The 24000-nt window shown below is 45.4% G+C and overlaps 2 protein-coding genes across 3 annotated transcripts; one reads left to right on the forward strand and one right to left on the reverse strand.

The window, feature by feature from the left end:
- The first annotated feature begins 1362 nt into the window (after positions 1 to 1362).
- On the forward strand, positions 1363 to 18038 carry srsf5b (serine and arginine rich splicing factor 5b). 2 transcript variants are annotated; one of them, XM_056294352.1, is made up of 8 exons: positions 1363 to 1600; positions 1987 to 2113; positions 2223 to 2293; positions 5973 to 6080; positions 12423 to 12495; positions 13939 to 14012; positions 14182 to 14289; positions 16687 to 18038. In XM_056294352.1, the coding sequence occupies exons 2-8, from the start codon at positions 1988 to 1990 to the stop codon at positions 16952 to 16954; spliced, it is 828 nt and encodes a 275-aa protein (XP_056150327.1). In that variant the 5' UTR covers positions 1363 to 1600; position 1987; the 3' UTR covers positions 16955 to 18038. The 2 variants fall into 2 exon arrangements, with proteins under 2 accessions (XP_056150327.1, XP_056150328.1); XM_056294353.1 differs by lacking the exon at positions 5973 to 6080.
- A 1423-nt stretch (positions 18039 to 19461) lies between these two features.
- On the reverse strand, positions 19462 to 23709 carry slc10a1 (solute carrier family 10 member 1). The gene is given in 6 exon segments (XM_056294133.1): positions 19462 to 19595; positions 20063 to 20133; positions 21024 to 21268; positions 21948 to 21980; positions 21982 to 22153; positions 23675 to 23709. Coding segments are annotated over 6 exon segments (690 nt in total).
- Positions 23710 to 24000: the final 291 nt, after the last annotated feature.

A 24000-nucleotide genomic window follows, 5' to 3' on the forward strand; every position in this document is an offset into this window, starting at 1 on the left:
TGTCCAGGGTGTCTCCCCACCTGCCGCCCAATGACTGCTGGAATAGGCTCCAGCATCCCCGTGACCCTGAGAGCAGGGTAAGCGGTTCAGCTGGATGGATGGATGGGATGCAATGTTTAATGCAGCCTGTAATATCTGAATCTTGTTTTTCTTATGGGAAATCTAGCACAGAGACAAAGGGAAATGCATATCAACCTAAAAAGAATGAAAACTACTTTTCTTTTTTTGGTGAGTTGCGGGAATTGACCTCTTGGCAAAACACCAGGTCACCTCCCTTTGACTTCTGCCAGCAGTTAAACTGATCACTCTTAAAGTTAAGAGACTGCATTTTTTTTTTTTGCTCATGTTTTTCCCACTCCAGTCAAACGTTGATCAGTACCAAATGGAAGTCGTTTGGGATGGACCAAGGGTGTTCTGTGGCTTTTTTTTTAATCATTAAATGGGAAACAGGATTATGTTATTTATTTGATTTTTTTTACTCCATTCTTTATTGAACACATTTTCACATACAATGGTATATACAAAGACGATAGAAAACAAAAATAAAAAGGACACAAAAATAGACCCAAAAAACAGATTACAATTTTCAACGCCCGAGTTTGTGTTATATGCAGCATTATTAAATTCACCTAGTAACTTAAAAATCTTAATAGCTTTTTTTTGTTTTTAAGATTAAATAAAATGGTGCTATATAATTTAGATTCGTTAATAAAGTGCAGGAAACTTGGCTTGGCTGCTGACCATCTGTTCTTATTGTAACCGGTTACTTTCTTGCCCGGTGCGGGATTCGATGCGAGGTGTACTGCTCCACAAGGCGACGCCACTAACCGCTCGGCTAAAGGGTCAGACCCGCTAATTAGGGGGCTAACGTGTCTTATTAGTAGTTTTCAATTTTGAATATGGAATTTTCCAAAAATGACAACTACTTGTATGATATACAGCATGTTATTTCCAATCTTATCTTCACTAAAATATAGCATTACATCAAACATATGTTTCCATATTCATCTTAAGTCCTTTTTTTTTTAGAAAGTTGGCTGTTCTGGATCAATCTAGAACATTCTTGTATATTGGACGAGTAGGTGGGTAAATACTCTCCTTTTCTAGTCCACAACAATCACACTTCAGAATCGATATCTAGTGTAAACTACTAATAAGACCCGTTAGCTAGGGGCTAACCCCGTTAGCCGAGTGGTTAGCGATGTCGCCTTGTGGTGCGGTACACCTCGTATCGAATCCCGCACCGGGCAAGAAAATAACCGGTTACACTAGTTTGGCTCCTTCCAACGCAAGCTTGACCTGATCAACGCTATGCGTCATCTTGAAAGGCGTTCCGTTAAACGTGGTTATCGATACAGAATTTACCACAAATCGCCCGCGCTCTCTGCCAGGGTCGCGTCATCTTCGGTAGCTTCCACAGGCGAGCGGGACGCGTCACCGCGCCTCTTCCTGTCTTCCGGTGACATCTATTGGTCGCTTGGGAGGGCACGCGGTCGTTTGTCTGGAACGGAAACAAGGCTTCCATTTTGTGCCGCCGGACCGTTGCACTGTGTCGTCCTTGCCCGAAGCCCGCGACACGTTACAAGAGACAACTGGAAAGGTACGTTGACCGGGGGAAGGAACCCGTCGCAGACGGCGAACGACGTCGTTAGGCGCTCGTCCCGTGTTTTACACCGTTGAAGGTTAGACGGAACTTCACAGTGGTCCGCGGACGCGGTGCCCTAGCTAAGCTAACGCTAGCCAAGCTAACGCTAGCTAAGCTAACACTAACGCTAGCTAAGCTAACGCTAACGCTAGCTTGGCTAGCTCGTGTCGAGCGGCCTGGCTTGGCCGTGCGCTCACGGGCCGAGAGTCGCTCAAGTCGGGGTAGGCCCGTCCGGTGGACGCGACGGCTGTGGTAGCCGAAAAGCAAGCCGACGTATATGTCTTGTGCTTAAATGAGTGGACGTGTAACGCCTCCGCCTGTCATGTCTGTCCGCCCATCAGGATGAGCGGCTGTCGGATCTTCATTGGCCGCCTGAACCCCTCGGCCAGAGAGAAGGACGTGGAGAGGTTTTTCAAAGGGTACGGCCGCATCCGAGATATCGACCTCAAAAGGGGATTCGGATTTGTGGTGAGAACAGATGCTGAGCACGTTGCAGATTATTTTCCCTTCCTGTTATTGTCTTCTTCGAGACGGCATTGAAGGGTTTGTGTTTCTCTGTGTGGCATGTGCTGCGAAGGAGTTTGACGATCCTAGGGATGCTGAAGATGCGGTGTATGAACTAGATGGCAAAGAGCTGTGCAACGAGAGGTAAGACAAGTCGCGTTGTACTTAAAGGCAGCCAAACATGGCGATAAAGGGTTATCCTATTGCTTTAACCACTGCCGTACACATTGAGGAAAACCCGCAGCGAATGTGAACGCTTACATGAGAAAGGGGTGGGTGGGGGGTGGGGTACCTGTACTGTTCCAAATTTTGGAACAACCCCCCCTGACTTACTACCTAGACCAGTGAACCCACTATTGGATGTAATAACAGTAATAATACGTTTGGCATTCACAGTGTTGGAAGGGTTGCTTTCAAATTTATTCTGCTACATGTAATCTGTAGCAGAATACTTTGGATTACTTTAATTTTTTCTTACATTTTGCGTGACAGTATATGTAGCATTCACACAATACTACTTGCTTGAGTAGACTGTTCTGTTTCTTCTATTGTACCAGCTGGCTGAATGCATTTGAGTCACCTTAAATGTACATTAACAAAGGCTAGAATAGTATGTAAACACAAAAGATCTATGATTTTTGGGTTGTTTTTTTAATCTGGTAAAAAAGAAAGGAGAGAACTTTTCCATGTCCTTTTCTTTATTTCCATAGCTGTTAGAATGAAAAACCTTAGACAAAGATGAAAATATAGCATACTGTTTTACTGAATTTACTGTTGAACTAACATTTAGGTGTCACTTTCACTGCATTTTGTGTCGCAATCCTCTTAAAATAAGAATGGCACCAAAGAAATTTTTTTTAAGTAATCCATTAATTTCAAGAATGTAACTATTCTGAATACCATAAATTTAAGTTGTAACTGTATTTGAATACAGTTACTTGTGTTTTGTATTCTAAATACGTAACGCCGTTACATGTATTCTGTTATTCCCCAACACTGGTCATTCATGGAAAGCACTTGACTATGTCAGTGTTGCATAAAATACTGTGCGAGAGCATGGTGCATTCAGCACTCTCCATAGCATTCACAATTTGCTGTTAAAATCTCCCAGATTGATTTTTACATTGTAAAAATAAAATTGTAAAAATTGATGTAGGTCAAATCCAGGATTGTCTCAGCCTGTTCTTGAGAGTTGGGAACCCTATCTAAGGGCTTTTTCTCTGAGGTCAAGTCAATTTTATTTGTATTGACCAATAACACAAATTCCAAATTTGCCTCAGTGGACTTTACGTCAGTACAACATCCTGTCCTTGGACCCTCACATCAGATAAGGAACAACGCCCTAAAAAAAAAAAAACATTTAACAGGGAGAAAAAATAGGAAGAAAGCTCAGGAAGAGCAACAGGAGCGATCTCTCTCCTAAAATGGACAAGCGTGCAATGGATGTTGTGTTGTGAGGTATATTTCGCAATTCCTAAACCCTGATGGGACAGAGGTATTGGCCAAAATGGCCCCACCATTCCCTAAATGTACACTACCGTTCAAAAGTTTGGGATCACCCAAACAATTTTGTGTTTTCCATGAAAAGTCACACTTATTCACCACCATATGTTGTGAAATGAATAGAAAATAGAGTCAAGACATTGACAAGGTTAGAAATAATGATTTGTATTTGAAATAAGATTTTTTTTACATCAAACTTTGCTTTCGTCAAAGAATCCTCCATTTGCAGCAATTACAGCATTGCAGACCTTTGGCATTCTAGCTGTTAATTTGTTGAGGTAATCTGGAGAAATTGCACCCCACGCTTCCAGAAGCAGCTCCCACAAGTTGGATTGGTTGGATGGGCACTTCTTTGAGCAGATTGAGTTTCTGGAGCATCACATTTGTGGGGTCAATTAAACGCTCAAAATGGCCAGAAAAAGAGAACTTTCATCTGAAACTCGACAGTCTATTCTTGTTCTTAGAAATGAAGGCTATTCCATGCGAGAAATTGCTAAGAAATTGAAGATTTCCTACACCGGTGTGTACTACTCCCTTCAGAGGACAGCACAAACAGGCTCTAACCAGAGTAGAAAAAGAAGTGGGAGGCCGCGTTGCACAACTGAGCAAGAAGATAAGTACATTAGAGTCTCTAGTTTGAGAAACAGACGCCTCACAGGTCCCCAACTGGCATCTTCATTAAATAGTACCTGTTAGAGCCTGTTTGTGCTGTCCTCTGAAGGGAGTAGTACACACCGGTGTAGGAAATCTTCAATTTCTTAGCAATTTCTCGCATGGAATAGCCTTCATTTCTAAGAACAAGAATAGACTGTCGAGTTTCAGATGAAAGTTCTCTTTTTCTGGCCATTTTGAGCGTTTAATTGACCCCACAAATGTGATGCTCCAGAAACTCAATCTGCTCAAAGAAGTGCCCATCCAACCAATCCAACTTGTGGGAGCTGCTTCTGGAAGCGTGGGGTGCAATTTCTCCAGATTACCTCAACAAATTAACAGCTAGAATGCCAAAGGTCTGCAATGCTGTAATTGCTGCAAATGGAGGATTCTTTGACGAAAGCAAAGTTTGATGTAAAAAAAATCTTATTTCAAATACAAATCATTATTTCTAACCTTGTCAATGTCTTGACTCTATTTTCTATTCATTTCACAGCATATGGTGGTGAATAAGTGTGACTTTTCATGAAAAACATGAAATTGTTTGGGTGATCCCAAACTTTTGAACGGTAGTGTAAATGTAGAACAAGTAGGATTTGTCGGTTGGGGTTTGTAAACACAACATTCAAAGTTGGCCACTCCTCCCCAGCTCAGTGCCACCAGAAGCGCACGCCCCCTGACCACATTTGCCAAAACACATCCCAGTGTATAGGCCAACTCCGCGTCGCTCTTCATTCCCATCTCCTTCAGTACTTGCCAGGAGGTGAAAGCCAACCACAGATACACTGTCATTTAGAACGAGCTTTGTCCCCTTGGTGTTTCTTTTTTATATTTGGATCTTTTCAGCACTGTGTCCGCCATTGTCGTAGCCTCCTCTTGGATGCATGTTTACGATCTCAATCTGGCACCTGGTCGCTGCCCAAAGGTTAATGAAACGAAAGCCACTTTGTTTTGTCATTGTACGGTTACAGCGAAATTTATTTTCCGCATTTAACCCATCCTGTTATATAGGACTAGTGGGCAGCTGCGGTGCATTGCCCGGGGACCGACTCCAGTTCTTTTTTCATATTGCCTTGGTCAGGGGCACAGGCAGGAGTATTAACCCCAACATGCATGTCATTTTTTGATGGTGGGAGGAAGCCCATGCAGACATGGGGAGAACATAAAACTCCACCTGGGACGGCCTGGGGTTCGAACCCAGCACCTTCTTGCTGTGAGGCAACAGTGCTAACCACTGGGCCAACATGCCCAGATGCCCAAAAACGTCCCGTACACCGCAAAATAAGAAAATGCAGGCAGAGAACAGGGTCTCTACAGATACAGAGCACTGCCACACACATCTAGTGGGTCATAAGTGATGATTAAGAGAAATTGCTTTTGTATGAGTCTATACATTGATTTTTATGAAAAACCTACTCGTTCTACCTTTAGCTATTAATGTGGCTGGTTGGTGGGTATCCATTATATGAGCTAGTTGATGGCTATTCCTAACAAGGTAAGATAGTTATGCTCTATTGTCATATTTAGGCTCTAATTATATAATCCCCACTACAGTACCAAGATAACCAGTAACCATTAATTTGTTGCACACCTCAAACAATCTATTGCTGTATTTTCATCTTTCCAAGAGACTGTTCTGCACTTTATTTATTTTCCTGAAAAATCTAAGGGTGACCATTGAGCATGCTCGTGTGCGTCTTCGTGGTGGCCGTGGAAGAGGAGGCGGAGGAGGCCGGTTTCCTGATCGCTATGTTCGTGGCTCGCAGGATGGTCGGAGGTATGAAAGAATTAACACTGTCAGCAGCATTAACTGAATCAAGAACTTTTACTTGCTATCTGAGGCAACAGTTATGTTTTTAATGTCATACAGACGAATAAAGAACATGAATAGTGTTACTCCAAGATGCTAAATTCCATTTCTCTTTTTTATGTAACCTGGACTTACGCATTTAGCATCTATTAACTCAAGAGAATCATATTTGTTAAAGCCTTATATTTCTTTCAATAGTCATCATCAAACATTATAAGAAAATATAATATTTGGGCGGCACGGTGGCGCAGTGGTTAGCGCTGTCACCTCCCAGCATGAAGGTCCTGGGTTCAAACCCTGGGGTTGTCCAACCTCGGGGTCATCCCAGGTCATCCTCTATGTGGAGTTTGCATGGTTTCTCCCCGTGTCTGTGGTGGGTTTTCTCCGGGTGCTCCGGTTTCCCACACAATCAAAAAGACATGCATGTTAGGGTTAATGCTCCTGTCTGTGCCCTTGACCGAAGCATGGCAAGACGAACTGGAGTTGGTCTCCGGGCGCTGCACGGCAGCTTCCCACTGCTCCTAGCTACACAGCTAGGATGGGTTAAATGCAGAGCGTAATTTCCCTGCGGGGATCAATAAAGTATATCAAAGAAAAAAATTTTTTTAATTGATTTTGCATTTTAAAAAATAGTGGAGATTTTCACTATAATGAAAAGCTCTTCATGAAGACAAAGAATGGACCCCCAGCTGGTCTAACTTTGCCACGCAAGCTTAAGTAGCAGCTTCACATTCTTTATAATTGATTTATCCAATAATGGTCACTATTTAGTTTGCGGCTTACTCACCAGTAATCCTCTTGCTCTTTTGGTGTACACAAGGCTTATATGTTTGATGCCAATTTAAACCAGATAAGGTGTCTATCATGTAACGCTCCCATCTGGGAGATGTGTATTCTGTTGGTTTGCAGGGTTTCCAGTAGCTTATCAGAATTCCTTTTTAGTCTCATGTCCCTGGTCATGCTTAAATCAATGATCTAAACAAGTTATTAGGCCAGCCTCATCGTTTACCCATAAGCCTAGGCTTTCATTAGCACTTGGCTTTATCACTGATCATACTTAATACTTCAGACTTAAAGCGGTTGTCTATGCCCATTACCTTGCTAAATGGGGCTCGGAGTGTGTTTCTAGGAGTTACTAGGGTGTTATTCGTCTGTCGCAGCGACAAGGACCATCTAGTCATCCTGTGATGGATGACAGATGACTTGCGCGATGATTAAAGTGAGGAAGAGTTGCGCATCATCAAGCTCATTCTCTCGTCCGAGACCACCTACTACCAGTGGCAAGACTAGCGAGACGACTGGCAATGGAGACGGATGCTGATTTTTCCTGGGTTTCTTCCCAAAGCCTTTCCCATATACGAGTATACCCGCAAGGCAGCGGAGGTTTGAAATCAGAGTTTTCCTTCTCCTAGATGAACTGCTGACAAGGCTAACAAGCTTCATCTACCCGAGTTTGAAATCAGAGTTGTCCTTCTCCTAGATTGGCTGCCAACCAAGGCTAACGAGTCCAGTCGACCCACCCGGTTATACCGCAGCAGACTTTGAGAAGGTGCTGCTGCGGACACATTTGCGTAGGAGAGGCCATATGCTATGGTCCTGATGGACCCGTGGCGATCACTACACCAGGAAGCGAGAGGCCACTGCACCACTTAGTATTCCTTTTGGCAAATAGGACATCTGGCCCAATACTCGCTACCTCCCAGGAGTTGCTAGGGTAATGATAAGAACAATAATCTGTGTAGTTACTGTGTGCTTACCAATCATTCAAAGTAGAGATGTCCCTATACCGGTTTTTCACTTCCGATATCACAGCTTTGGCTATCTGCCGATATCAATCCGATATTTAGTGTTACTTTTGTACTACTACTACTACTTTCAGTTGCTCCCATTGGGAGTCACCACAGCGGATCATCTGTTTCCATCTCTTCCTGTCCTCTGCATCTTCCTCTGTCATGCCAGCCACCTGCATGTACAAATAATGATAATAATAATAATAATAAAATACCCTTGGGTAGACCCAGAACTTGCTGGAGGGACTACATGTCCAATCTGGCCTGGGAACATCTTGGGATCCCCCAGGAGTAGCTGGAGGGCGTTGCTGGGGAGAGGGACATCTGGAGTGCCCTACTTAGCTTGTTGCCACCATGACCTGACCCCGAAGAAGCAACCGATGATGAGATGAGATGAGATGAGATGAGATAATAGAATACATGGAAGCACTTTGCTTATGATAGCCAATTACCAACCTAGAAACATCTCACTCAAATGGAGAACAAACAGATAATTGCCTAGTATATAGTCCACAACAACAGTTGGTTATGAAAGACTGCTACCCTTTATTCAAACACTACAGAAAACAAGGTACTGCAGTTCTTAAAGCGACCAACAGGTTTAAAGTCAATAAAATTTAATCACTGGCATTTTGCTGTATATTAAATCAAAAACAGCTTTCATACAAAAACAACAAATGGGCCACAATGAAATCATGGAAGTGCAACATAGCAAATGTGCTTAGCTGGTGAATGCTGGAATGTGTACTTTTTTGTGTAAGAACAGGAGTTGGTCTACATGCTCCGGTGTAAGTGTGCTCCGCTGTGCAGTAACTATATCCCCTGCACATGAGACACGAGCTGTCATCATCGGTAGTTAAGTGCGCAGTTACAGTGACATAAGATTGTGTAGCAATGGATGTCCACGCATCGCATGTTATTGCTGTCCTACCTGCCTTCTTCAATGATTCCATGACTTTGGTTTTGGTTTCGTTATAGAGCGTCGGTATCGCTGTGCCGGTGAAAAAAACGACGAGATGGAATGTTGTATCTCAGCTCCGAAGTGTGCAGCATAGCGCAAAAGCCCTGCTTCTAAATGACTGGATAGGGTTGCAAATGGTTGGCATAAAAGTTGCGATCGACTTTGTGATTCACTTTGCCCTTTCCGAGTTCGGTAGAAGCTTTGATATCACTTGTTCAATTGTTCTCTGGTTGGCAGCAACTACAACCGGCTGTTTTTCCTCCAACTCCGGGTGGAAATGTGAAATATGGTTTCTCATGTTGGTTGTGTTCCCAGAATATTTTCTTTTAGTTAGCCACAACTTGCATACAGTGTGGCTGTTGTTCGGGTCTCTTTTCCCTTCAACTTCATAGAAGCCAAAATGCTTCCATACGCTGGCTTTTAAGCCAGAGGGTGCCCGTCGGATTGTGTCCAACATCGGTTGCTCACACTCAGCCATCCTCACCAAAACTGAAGAACTAGCCTAGCTTACAACATAAACACGACGCACATGTTTTATGTGCGTTATGTTTCACCATCCAGCTGGTTCAGTGGCAGCCGTAAGGAGCGTACAGCCCAGTCAAGAATTGAGCTTTAAATTTCTGATTACTGAGTTTTTTGCATCAAGACGTAATCCTTTATGAGAGAATATCGGTGCATATCCCCCCCACCCCACCCCACCCCTACAGCTGAGTATTCGAAAACTGGGTCTTTTATGTGGGTGTTTCCATGGAGATGCATCTTAAATTACTCTTGATTGGTGCACGATGCTCATCTCCGTGTTGAATAAATGCTCTGTTAACAGCCAGCTAGCTTACATAAGCTAACGTTAAGTGCGGGACAGAGAGAAGAATGAAACCAATGAGTGAAAGCGCATGTGCGTGGCCATGCTACCAAAGTTTGCAACTCTGAATTAGGCTATGCCTTGTAATCAGTGTATTATGCTGGGCAAACAGCTCAAAAATGAAATAATGCAACACTGCTCACTTTGCAGTAGCCTAGACTACATTTTGGAGGTGGTTGGGTCCAGGTTCGGGTGGTTAATTAATGCATATTTTAGTGGGTTGGGCAGGGCAGATTGGCTCTTGTAACGGGTTGGGCGGGTGCAGGTATTAAAAATACCCTGAACCGCGCATCACTACTACCCACCCCAACCACAAACCGTTCGCTCCCTGCCCGTTCGAAGGTGCTACAGGAACCTTTGAGCCTGAACCATGAGGCTCAAAAACAGTTTCTTACCCCCAGCTGAACCTGGCCACCTGCTCTTTGCACTTTTTGTGACTCTTTTGCACTACTGCTTTTTTCTGCCTCAGAGACTGTTGTGAGATTGCTTCTCTCAGCAGCAGATTGCACATCCCCCCACCTTAAATATATTCAACCCCATTTCATCATAGTTCGTAAAATCATGTTCAGTTCTTGTGTTATGCCTTACTCTTATTTATGCCTTATTCTTGTTTTTGTCTTATTTGATATCTTTTTCTTATTCAATACCTTATTCTTACTTTATACCATCATTTTACATTCCTTTTTTCTAATGTGTGCCACCCCCCCCCTTTTTTTTTAACTTTCTGGTGCGGACCAAGCATAGCATAGTCCAAGCCTATAGCTTATGTAGAAGGCGCAATGTGAAAGGGATTGGAGACTGCGAGGTGGTGAAAGGGGAGAACGTAGCAAGGCAGCATCGGATGGTGGTCTGTAGGATGACTTTGGAGACCAAGAAGAAGAAGAGAGTGAAGCCAGAGCCAAAGATCAAATGGTGGAAGTTGAAGAAGGAAGACTGTTGTGTGGAGTTCAGGGAGGAGTTAATACAGGCACTGGGTGGTAGTGAAGAGTTGCCGGATGGCTGGGCAAGCACTGCAGAAATAGTGGGGGAAACAGCTAGAAAGGTACTTGGTGTGTCATTAGGGCAAAGGAATGAAGAAAAAGAGACTTGGTGGTGGGATGAGGGAGTACAGCAAAGTATACAGAGGAAGAGGCTGGCAAAGAAGAAGTGGGATAGTCAGAGAGATGAAGAAAGAAGACAGGAGTACAAGGAGATGCAGCATAAAGCGAAGAGAGAGGTGGCAAAGGAAAAGGGGTACGGTGAGTTGTATGAGAGGTTAGACTTAGGAAGGAGAAAAGGACTTGTACCAATTGGCTAGACAGAGGGACCGAGCTGGGAAGGATGTGCAGCAGGTTAGGGCGAACAAGGATAGAGATGGAAATGTGCTGACAAGCAGGGAGAGTGTGCTGAGAAGGCGGAAGGAGTAAACTAAACTAAGTTCCCAGTCCCTTTTGAGACATTATTCATCTATACACTATGTATAGACATCTATACATAAACACTCCTCTTCTGTTGGTCAAGGTTTAGAACCAGCGATTGCAGGAAACAATACACAATTCGGCACTTCAACAGTGTTTATTGTTTTTTTATTTACAAAAGTAACTGCTTATCAACTTAGTTTTTTCAACATGCATTGGTGACATCCGATATGTAAAATGGCATATCTCTGGTTCTATTTGGGCTAGAACAATAATATTGGTATCTCTGGAAAGGTAACATTCTCCTCTGTCTTGTCATAATGGCTGATATGAAATTTAGGGAGGCCACAGCCCCGCTAAAAGCGATCTAATAACGTCCATGCCTGCCATGGCCACTACGGGGTTAATTTTCAGTGGCTTCATATCCACATTTCTTCTAAATATATTAAGCTACATATGTACCAAGTTTGGTGCTTTTATCACAAAATGCACAATCCTTATGAATATTGGAGCTAAGCTGCCCCACTATGAAGAAGAGAGTGCAGGCAGGGTGGAGTGGGTGGAGAAGAGTGTCAGGAGTAATTTGCGACAGAAGGGTACCAGCAAGAGTTAAAGGGAAGGTTTACAAGAACGTTGTGAGACCAGCTATGTTATATGGTTTGGAGACAGTGGCACTGACAAAAAGACAGGAGGTGGAGCTGGAGGTGGCAGACTTGAAGATGCTAAGATTTTCACTGGGAGTAACGAAGAAGGACAGGATTAGGAACGATTATATCAGAGGGACCGCTCAGGTTGGACGGTTTGGAGACAAAGCAAGAGAGACAAGACTGAGATGGCTTGGACGTGTGTGGCGAAGAGATGCTGGGTATATTGGGAGAAGGATGCTGAATATGGAGCTGCCAGGGAAGAGGAAAAGAGGAATGCCAAAGAGGAGGTTTATGGCTGTGGTGAGGGAAGACATGCAGGTGGCTGGTGTGACAGAAGGAGATGCAGAGGACAGGAAGAGGTGGAAACGGATGATCGGCTGTGGCGATCCCTAACGGGAGCAGCCAAAAGTAGTAGTAGTAGTAGTAGGTGTGGTCCAAGCCTCGTTTCATTGCACATATGCTCTGGCTATGTCTAATGACAATGAAGTTGAATTGAAAAAATTGAAAGATTAAAACCGGCTTAGGTTCGACTTTCAAAGTGTGGCGCTCCGCAAATTCTTTAAACTTTGCCTCTCAGTAGCCACTGACCCACACAGATCTCTTCAGCAGCCTGACACTATCCGTCATCTTCTCTTCTGTCTCCCCATTTCAGTCGGAACCCTCCCCCAATGCGCACTGAGAATCGTCTGATCGTGGAGAACCTGTCGTCCCGTGTCAGCTGGCAGGTGAGTAGTAGTAGCACATGCCTCTGTCACCCTACATATACCTGTTAAACACAGCCAGTTTCTCAAGACTTCTATGGTCTACACCGCTAAGGTTTTACCACCTCTAACAGTCTGCCTCAGTGCACGTAACATGAAGTCAAAGTATTTCCATGTAATACAACATTTAAGCCATTTTGCATTTGAAAGCAAGTGTCAGAAACCAGTATTTTTCTATAAACCCAATTAGTTGATTTCACATCTGTCAGTGCCCCTATGACTCTGCATTAATGCAGTTCTATGACAGAGAAAAAGCAGTAACAACAAAAACACTTCATTTGTTTCTGTTTTCAATTTTTTAACCAATTCTTCACCCCTTTATTTGCCAGCCTGACTGTTGTGTCGTATGGAAGAGCTCGCTTATGGTGGAGTTAACCCCTTCTGGGTCCTCTCTGGGTTGAGCCTGTGGTGTCAGCACAATGTGTCCTACTCCTAGTTGGCGCCTGCTGGTCATGTGAGCGCTCGTTCCCCGCTCTAGAGGCGCCGCTGGCCCCTTCGCTCGCTTGCACACGCTGCCCCCTGTTGAAGGCATGGGGGGCACCCGGTGTGTGTGACGGCGGGCAGGGGGTGACTGAGCGAGAGAGAGAAATCAGAGAGTGGCAGAGAGAGGAAAAAGAGAGAGGAGAGGAAAGAGCGAAAGAGTCGATGGTGGTGGTGGCGTATTGATCGATGGCTTGGTAATTTGAGAGGCTTCGATCGATCGAGATCTGTCCCCCCTTCCCTCCCCCCTGCTGTTCCGCTCATCGCGAGAGAGAGAGAGAGGGTGTGAGTTCCTCCAAGGTGCCCGAGGATAGAATCTGCTGTTATCCCGAGGTTATGGTGGGCTAGGAGAGCCTGCGGCCCACCCCAAAGGGTTCGCTCTCAGGTAGTAGTTTCCTCTCTTCCACCCTGTTGACTCTCTTTACTGCGCCGGGGTGCCGAAACAGGGGCGGACCAGGTGCGGAGCCCTGTGCCCTCCTGGCCAGGGAAAATGGGGCTCTTAGCGCCATATGCTACCTGCGCGGCGCCTCCGCATTTTAATGCAAATTGTTCACCTCTCTGTAGTTGCAAAAATTGGTGGGTCCAAGAATGTCAAGGCTAACCACAGCTGCAAACATTTTTGCACCAGTGACATTGTTAAGGTCATAATTTTGATAAAAATGATAACAAATGGGCTCCTTTGATAAAGTAATACCCCAAATTTGCATGTCATTTGTTAAGAAAAAACACAGTATTGAATGGCTTGCTATTTGATTGAATATGCTCTTTGAGGTTCTTGGACCTGCCTTACATGCTGTATGTAGCCTGTGTAGTGCTGTCTGTAAATCAAACAGTCTCTCACATATTATTAAATCGGTCATTGTTATCACTCGTCATGTTCCCTTGTCGCAAGCCCCGCGCTAACTTGTCTGGCATTCACGTGTGTAGGACTTAAAAGATTTCATGAGACAAGCTGGGGAGGTGACATTCGCTGACGCCCACCGGCCCAAGCTCAACGAAGGGTAAGAACAATGGAGACCCTTACCGCACCGTCTCATTGAACAGCTGCCGATTGGCTTTGTGATATTCATTTGTGTGTCTAATGAGACTCGGAGCATCCATTTTTAAGGCTCACTTCAGACATATTCAGTACTTTTTTATTATTATAATAAAGCATTTTTCTTTCTACAGTGTGGTTGAGTTTGCCTCTCACAGTGATCTGAAAAATGCCCTTGAGAAACTGTCTGGAAAGGAAATCAATGGCAGGAAAATCAAGCTCATTGAGGCAGCCAAGAAGAGGTGAGTCATCCACTGTCCTCGAGGGCTGTGCAAAAAAACATCGATACAGCTGCGTGTCACAGTATTTTTTTCCACATTACTTCGTCGATTGTCCAGCCCTTTGTATCGATTCAGTTCATGTTGTAAATGGATAAAAAATGTCCCTTAATTACCCTCAAAACATGATCAAATATCGTCTCCATGGATGTCACTGTAGTGGTAAAATTGTACCCACATCTACGGCTGGGCAATATTGACAAAATCGAGCATCATATTTTTGACTGAATATGTCTATCAACAATGTGATGATAGTTTAGGGATGACGGTGCTTTCATAAGATAAGTACACAGCAGAAATTCACTGCTCATTTCACTCAGCTGAGACAGTCACATTTCTGAAAATTGTCTTACTTATTAAAGTGAGACAAAGTAATACAGCCATGAAGACCAGGAAATGAAAACATTTAAATCAGAGCTTCCCAAAGCCCAGACCTCGATCAGCATCCGGACCGAATGGCAGATCAGTCCAGACTCAGCCCATAATTCGTGTTATGAATACAATACGTTATGAAATGTAATGTGTAAGTGTATACGTTATGAAGTTCCTCTGGGTGCTCTGGTTTCCTTCCACAGGTCATGTGTAGGTCAGGTGAATTGGCTGTACTAAATTGTCCCTAGGTGTGTGTATATGTGTGTGCGTCAGCCCTGTGATGGACTGGCGGCCTGTCCAGGGTGTCTCCCCGCCTCGCTCCGTGTGCGTGTGGGGAGGGGCCCGCCGCTGTGTTTCAATGATGGCCCCGCCCTCATTGAAACACAGAGAAGAGGAAAGAAACCAGCATGACCATAGTAGCGCGTTTTCATTAGGGATAGAGCCAATCAAGTGGCAGCGTAGGGCGGGTCTTGGCAAAACATTCCGTCGCCAGCAGCAGGTCGACCACTGAACATCTGGATCAGTGTCTCCGGCTGGCAGTGACACCTTCTGTGCCTCGATTCAAGCAACTGATTGAAGGCTCGAGTGTATGTTGACTGTCTTGAGCTTGAATGTATGTTGCTTAAAAATTATAAGTGAGTCGATTGAATGTCATTTTGCTGTCGCCGGTCATTCCAGACCTTTGACCTTGAATAAAAATCAGATTCGCACCTTTGAGTAATACGTTTGAGGACCCGCTAACTGAAATTATATTACACTGTTACACTAACTGAAATCCCAGCTGATATGTAGTCTTGTACCATGACAGTGATGGTACGTGTATCAGTATATTGCCCAGCACCCAGCAGCACGTTTTTATAAGCAGCGGGAAAGATATTTGTATGAGCATCAAGAAAAATATAAGTGCAGTGCTTTCCTCTTTCTGACCCAGTGTCTGGACATACTTTGGCTTTACAAACAAAACGAGGTGTCAAGGCTTGGACCAAACTAATGCGGTTTCCAAGCCTTGTCATCTTTTGATACAATGAGACACAACCAACTTGTGAACTCGCTTAAAGTGACACCACGAAGATTGGATAGCACAACCTCTTCTGAAAGCTGTGGACGAAAGACAAACCGCACTCGATTACACCACTTCCACCTTCTGATTACCTCGGCCTGTGCACAGAAGATTACAGATTCAGTGCTGCTTTTTATTTCAAAAGATTTGCGTCCATATAGAGTTGTTCAAGATGCTGTCTTCAGCCGTATGGAACACACTGGCTTCGAGTCTGGCAGGCCTAAAACTAAACCCGTTGCATGTAGGTCTGCATTATTTACAGCAGATTTTACATGAATTTTGTTTCTAAGAATACTTATGCATGGGGCCTCCGGGTAGCGTAGCGGTCTGTTCCGTTGCCTACCAACATGGGGCTTGCTGGTTCGAATCCCCGTGTTACCTCCGGCTTGGTCGGGCGTCCCTACAGACGCAATTGGCTGTGTCTGCAGGTGGGAAGCTGGATGTGGGTATGTGTCCTGGTCGCTGCACTGGCGCCTCCTCTGGTCAGTCAGGGCGCCTGTTCGGGGGGGAGAGGGAACTGGGGGGAATAGCGTGATCCTCCCACACGCTACGTCCCCCCCGGTGAAACTCCTCACTGTCGGGTGAAAAGAAGTTGCTGGCGATTCCACGTGTATGGGAGGAAGCTTGTGGTAGTTTGCAGCCCTCCCCGGATCAGCAGAGTGGGTGGAGCAGCGACCAGGACGGCTCAGAAGAGTGGGGTAATTGGCCGGATACAGTTGGGGAGAAAAGGGGGGGGGTGGATTCCACCAAAAACAAAGAATACGTATGAATCTTTATGATGTAAGTGTTCACTATGCAAGTTGTGTTGTAATATATTGGAATGGGAGTTCTGCAGCTCCAGTGGGACAGTAGTATTTCATATTCCCTCACATCAGGGCTGACACAATAGGGCACTTGTTTAACACTCGCTCTCTCCCTCTTTTGTCAAGGTCAAGGAGTCGCTCCCGATCCGAAAGCTCCTCCCGCTCCCGTTCTCGCTCCCGGGGTCGTTCGCCATCTCAGTCCCCGAGGCGTTCCCGCTCCCGCTCTCACTCACCCAGCGCTTCCCCCCAAGCCCAGAGAGCCAAGGACGCCACCAAACACTCCTCTAAGGGCAGCAAGACGGGCAGCTCACCCTCCCCGGCACCGGCTCAGCGAACCTCTGCCTCCCGTTCCCGCTCCCGCTCCCGCTCTCCATCTACTGATAGCCGCCACTGAGAGTGCAAGGATGCCCGCATGCGCATGCTCATACTCTCTCTCTCTCTCTCTCACACACACACACTCATACATACTCACACACACACACACACACACACACACTCGTACATACTCACACACGCATACACACACATATAGAGGAATGATGGTATCGTTATTACATCAGACGTTTTCTTTCAAATTCAGAACCAGCTGGTATGCCAGGGACGGCTAAATGGCGGCGTGATGGAATATTATAAATCCGTGCTGTCGTGTTAACGTACCCGTTCAGTAACAGACAGGCACACATACTCAAAACATTTCTTATTAAGCTATATTCCTCTACAGGACTGGACTGCATCCAAAATTGTCCAAAAATGTGATGACTTTTTTCTTCTTTCTTTTTTTTTTAAAATTCGCTGGTGTTTCTCAGCAATTTTGGGGTAAGTGTACGCCGGAATACTAGCGTTGACGCTCCACATTCTGCCCACCGCTTTCCAATCTGTGAGTTCAAAGTTTGTTTTTTAATCGAGTTTGGAAACCGTTCTGCCGGAGATGGGTTGTGAATGGTGTTACATTGAAGTGTTTTGTTCTGTTTTTTTGGTCTTGATTTTTATTTGGACGATAACTCTTTATTTTTCTCTGTCCGCACACTCGGCTTTGAATTGCCAGCGCAGACTGTTTTGCAATTAAACATATTGAACTGTTAATTACGAGCATGGTTGATTGAGTATTTTTCGAGCGTTTTTGCGATGCGGTGGGTTTTCTCTCGTTGCCGGAGGTAAGGTTGATACTTTTGAGCCTGAGGTACTTCTCTATTATTTGGTTTTGCCTACATGAGGCGGTTTTTGTTCACATTAAATGGCATGTTTTTCTTATTTTAAAGCGTTTCGGTCAGAGCGAGATAATTTAGTTTTGTTTTTTTGTTTTTTATTGTGACCCCGAGATGACCGTGTCCACAAATCGTGTTGTCGTTCAAATGAGTAAAAAAGATTTGAAAGAAAAAGTTTTGTACTCTTACATTTATGTTGTTCTCGGTGATAGACGAGGTGGACGTTTGTATGGTATAGAAAAAAATAGATGTAACAACAACCAATAAAGTGATTTTAATAAAATAAGATATTTCATGTTTGGCTTCAGCAAAGAGAACAAGATTGCCCCAAAATTGTATACATCCTTTAATGGTTTTCAAAATCTACTTTGGGTGAGGCCCCCATCCCTGTTTCTCACTCCACGTCAGTGGGAACGTAAGTAACATCACAAAATGGCTGCCATGCACTTGGAGGTGTTGTAGTGCGCCATGCCATCCGTATTTGTGTGGCGTGGTGTGGGAGGTCATCGGAGCTGATCCGTTTACGCCTGATCTGCCCGGCGATGCCCTTTTTCCAGAGCGCCCACTAATAAACAGTACGTGTTTATGGGAAATGAATTAGGGATGTGTCGGCACATCATCATACAGGCACATCAGCGGCCCCCTTAACCTCTTTATAAGACACGTGGTCGCTTGCTGGCACGACTCCACGATGGGAGAGGAGATGGGGGGGGGGTCAAACAGCAGTGGCTTTGGAAGGCAGTTTATTTTTTTACAGTCAAGCTACAGATTACAAATTATGTATTGTTCTCCCCCCCCCCTTTTCTCACCAATTATATCCGACCAATCATCCCACTCTTCTGAGGCTTCCTGGTCACTGCTCCACCCCCTCTGCCGATCCAGGGAGGGCCGCAGACTACCACATGCCTCCTCCGATACATGTGGAGTCGCCGGCCGCTTTTCACCTGACAGTGAAGAGTTTCGCCAGGAGGATGTAGCACGTGGGAGGATCACGCTATTCCCCCCCAGTTCCCCCGAACAGGCGCCCCGACCGACCAGAAGAGGCGCTAGTGCAGCGACCAGGACACATGCCCACATCCGGCTTCCCACCCGCAGACACGGCCAATTGTGTCTCTAGGGATGCCTGACCAAGCCGGAGGTAACACAGGGATTCGAACTGGTAATCCCTGTGTTGGTAGGCAACGGAATAGACCACTACGCTACCCAGACTTTACTGGTTTGAACTCTAATGGATGGTATCCATTAGACTTCAAACCAATACAGAGTTTCAGAATAGATCCTTATTTACGCAAGATCTCTTACCCGTGAATTACCTAGTTTTCGGAACAGGGTTTAGGAACTACACAGGTTGTGGTACAGCGGTTACCATTTGAGTAAAATATATAGTCACGCGTGCCATATTTTACCTTAAGAGCTAAGTATCCATCATTATTTTGAACTACTTGCACTCCTTAAGAAGGTCTCGACTCAGTTCAGCTAGTCATCGACAGTTTCTCGACTAAAAACAAAATCTTTGTCCCGCCCGTTTCTTTACCTCATCAAATGTCTTGATAGGCGCTCAGTAATCCTGGTTAATGAAATAACCAGAAAGTTGAATCGGTTCATCTGGACACAACTTGTAGTGGGAGAAATGTTTCATCACTTAGATGAGCAATGAAACATTTCTCCCACTAAAGGTGTGTCCAGATGAACTGATTCAACTTTGTGGTACCTCATCTGCTGTTTCATTGTCGGTCCGTCTACGTTGGCAGCCAGGTTGACCCGCCTTTCTGTTGGTGCTTGAATCTGGTGACAGCAGGATGAGCACCGTGGCCTCCATCAACTGGAAGGCTGCCATGGGAAACAGAGAGGGCCAATCACTTCTTTTTTCTTTTTCTTTAAATTTATTGCTGATTTTTCCCTTTTTCTCCCAATTTAGTGGCCAATCGATCCCTATTCTAATTCAAACACCCACCCTCGTACTGCATGCGTTCGCCAACTGCATCTCTCCGGCCGGCAGTCTCGAAGGAGACGCCTCGCCACTTTCGTAACAAGGCGAATCCAGGCCGAACCGCTGCTTTTCCCCCCACACACCCAGAGGCGCATTCATGTGATGAACACAAGCCGACTCCGTCCCCCTCCCGAAGACAGCGCTGCCAATGATTGCTGCTCCATCAAATCCGGCCATAGTCGGATCTGACGAGACCGGGGCGCGAACCCCCAGTCCCCAGTGGGCAACTGCATCGACGCAAAGCAGATGCTTAGACCGCTACCCCACCGCGGACCCGCAAGGGCTAATCAACTTCTGGCGGACAGACCCGTCTTCAGAACGGTGGCGCACAGTTGGACATTCTGACAGCCTGTTTCCATGGTGATTGTCCTCCGGCCCCTGGGGAGCAAAGCAAAAAAGGGCTCATTCATTAGTCATGAATACATCATTTCATATGCTATGACACGAATAACGGCGCACAAATAATGTTCTTGGCCACGTTATGTGTCAGCGTTTACATTTAGCATCAAGCACCAAAGGAGATCCGTTAGAGTAATTCAGAATCAGGAACACTTTCTCATTTCATTTCATGCACATGCGCACATGAAATGAAACGAAACATCGTTTCCCCCAGCCCACAGCAGTGCAACACAAAGACAAAAACATATCTAAACACACAAAAAAAAAAATCACTGTCCAGGAGAATGAACGCCAGCCAGGATGACTGCCGGTCTGCATAGGCTAGCAGTTAGCTTAGCCTGCCCCGTTTCTGTGTCCTGTCAGACCGCCCCCTGTGTTTCCTCCTCGGGCACAGCTCTAGTCAGGGCCGTGGTCCTTGCGCCCACAGGACGCAGCAGACCAGGCTCCCTCAGCCAATACAACACCAGCTCTCCCAGCCAGACACCTCTGACACACCTCCTCGCACTCCACACGACGACACTAAAAACACAGTCAAGGCTAGGCAGGGCCGCCGCCAGACTGCCCTCGGTGCCATCGACACTGCCGGTCCGCATGGGCCAGCAGCCAGCCCAACCCGCCTCGCCTCCACGCCCCACCAGACCGCCCTCAGCTTCCCCCCAGCACAGCTCCAGACAAGGCCACGGTCCCTGGGCCCACAGGAAGTGCCAGATCCAGCTCAGCCATCAAATGAAGACAAACCCAGACACAGACGTGGACAAAGACACTGCATGGACAGCACTGGGTGAGGCTGCCGCAAACATGAATTTGCGCCGCCATCTTCCCACACCGGTACTTGGGTGAGGCCGCTGCAAACATGAATCATCCCACACCGGAAGCAAAAGATTGTAATAACTGTACTCCAAATATCCTTTTTTGGTTTCTCTGCTGTTGTGACTTCCTTTCCGTCAGCTCTGAAGATGAAGGAGATGATGTACCTTAAGGCAAAGCCTATGAGAGGCATGAGGGTGCTGATGGCCATCATGGAAGGAGAGAGCACCGTCAGGATGGAGGTCCCAGCACCAATGCTGACCGTGGTTCTTATGCCCACCACCACAATCGTTATAGACAGGCCCGCCTGAAAACAAAGGGTGGATTGGAGGGACTTATATCAACTGGATAAAAATGCTTAGAAAACATTGAGTCACAATTGTGAAAAGCACCGTATGATTTTATAGCTGTTTTACATTAAACCTAAATGGAATTCTTTCCAAGTCTCGCACACATAAACACACATTCTTGTACTCCTATATTTGTGAGGTCCCTTCATTGACTATGTTAATTCCCTAGCCCTTAACCATCAGAACCACATACATAACCGTAATCCTTACCCTAACCTGTCCTCACGCTGATGGTTAAAAACTCAAATCGGTCCTCGCAAAGATAGAAGTAAAAGACACACACACAGAGTGATGTAATGTTGAATAAAAAGGCGGATAAACTGATCTTCGGTCAGCGATTGTCATTAGGTGACCAACTACAAATATGGACCATATTTTCAGAAAAACAATTTATTTCTTGTCCCATTGGAATACACTGTTCTCTACAACTTAATTCAGTTTGGTACAGTTTACTGTGACGTATACCTTGCATATATGTAATGTAAGATTCATGGCAGCCCTAAAAAAAGGTGGTGGGTAATCTGCTCAGGTGCGTTTACTCTCCACTACAACACATATACACAGGCACAGCTAACACATCTTCATGTCTGCATTAATATAGCGTCCCTACCAAAAACACATTGTTGAGGTACTAACCCTGGTGATGGTCCTGGAGTACACTGGCCTGAAAGTAGTTGATGAGGATCCCTATGGTGCAGGACATGAGGCTCATGACCAGGGTCACCATGATGCCAGCGTAGGGTACAGCATTCTCCAGGTTGGAGAAGCCCCGGCAGTACAGGTCGAGTAACAGGGGCGTCATGCCCAGTGCCAACACTGTGGAGAAGGTGGTCATCACAATACTGGACAGAAAGACAAAAGAGAAACACAAAGAAAATACAGAATTGTCTCAGTTAGTTGCTGTGGCAGGTTCTTTTCAACCCTGGCTAGTGTGACCTAACCTTTACTGACTGCTGTGTGGGTGAATGGCAGGATAGCCTTGCTTGCACTGATGTCTTAAAAATCCGGAAGCCATACCAACATGTGCGCCGGTTCTGCTGACGGAAGCTAAGTAGATGCGGGCTTGGCTAGTACTTGGATGGGAGACCTCCTGGGAAAACTTGAGTTGCTGTTGTAAGTTGTGTTGGTGGGCCAGTAGGGGGCGGTCTTCCTACTGGCCCAGTGATCATCAACTCTGCTCCTGGAGAACTACCGTCCTGCTAGTTTTCACTCCAACCCTAATTCAACATATCTGATTCGAGGTCTTGGTAAGTTGGGTAATCAGTAGAATCAGGTGTGTTAAATTAGGGTTGGAGTGGAAAACCGGCAGGATGGTAGCTCGCCCCAGTGCAGTGGCGGGGACACTGCTGTAGGAGCTGTCGTCCTTTGGATGGGATGTTAAACCGAGGTCCTGACTCACTGTGGTCCTGGCAAAATGCCCAACCTGGCTCTCTCCATCTGGCCACCTAATCATCCCCCCATATAATTGGCTCTATGATTCCTCCCTCTCCACCTCAAGCTGATGTGATGTTGCTCTGGTGCAAAATGGCTGCCATGCATTACCCAGGTGGGTGCTGCACATTGTTGGTGGTTGGGGTGAGTTTTCACTGGGAAGCGCTTTGAGTGTCTAGATAAAGTGCTGTATAAATGTAATCCGTTGTTATTATCATTAATATTTATCATTGAAAATCCTTCCTAAATCTAAGCTCTCGTGCGGGTTCTTTGATATTGAAAAGACTTCAAATCTAAATTAAACACCGAACCAAGGTTTGTCTAAGGATGTCCTGTCCCCGTCAGGACATTATTTTCCTTTAGTTTGGTTTATCGCCCCTGCTGGCAATACCTTGTATAACATCAGTTTATGTATTTAAGCATGTGACCTTTTGTATCATGTGAGTCAATTCAATTCAATCCAAAAACTTCATTGCAGACTCAGGGTCCATAACAAACAAACACAAATGGGTAAAAGACAAACCCTAGACAATACACAGAGTAAACACAATAAAATAACATAAATGGAACAAGTCAGCGTGCTATAAGGAGGCAGCTATACCAGTGGTCCCACTGCCGGGATTGGCAGCGTGTGGCACTGAATCTTGTATTAGTTAAACTCTTGATGATTACATTATCAGAGTCACTGAGCCGGCAAATACATTTATACATGAGCTTTCTTACAAGAGCCTGAAAGGTGCTGACTGCTGCAGCCACAAACATTTCACTTGCACTGCACCATCGAGGTCTTTTAAGTAGTACTCTCATAGCGTCATTATAAGCTACTAGAAGCCTCTATAAGCTTGCTTTGTTATAGTTTGACCACAGGGGGCGGTATAGAGTGGTGTACAATATGCTCTGAACAGACATCTCCACACTAACTGAGCACATACCAAACTGGCGTGACAGTGTTGGCTTGTGCATACATCACGCGGCATTGCCTCTAAATATCATCATCGTCTGTCATTTGTTCAGTAATATAGTGCCCAAGATATTTCACCTTATTGCATACCCCAGGATTATTTATTATTGACGAGATTATAGTCAGTTAGGGAAGTTAACTGTGAGCAGAACAGCCTCATTGTTGTTTGTCTTCATTTACCTTTTTCAATCCGCTTCAATCTTCTACGTGCCGTGCCTTTGGTAGCATTCTCTGTACGTCAAATGTATACTGCATACTGTTCTGACGTCTTTATGATTACTAATCCTCCCGCCCCCC

Source organism: Lampris incognitus, chromosome 15, assembly GCF_029633865.1.
Source record: "Lampris incognitus isolate fLamInc1 chromosome 15, fLamInc1.hap2, whole genome shotgun sequence".
Taxonomy (NCBI): Eukaryota; Metazoa; Chordata; class Actinopteri; order Lampriformes; family Lampridae; genus Lampris; species Lampris incognitus.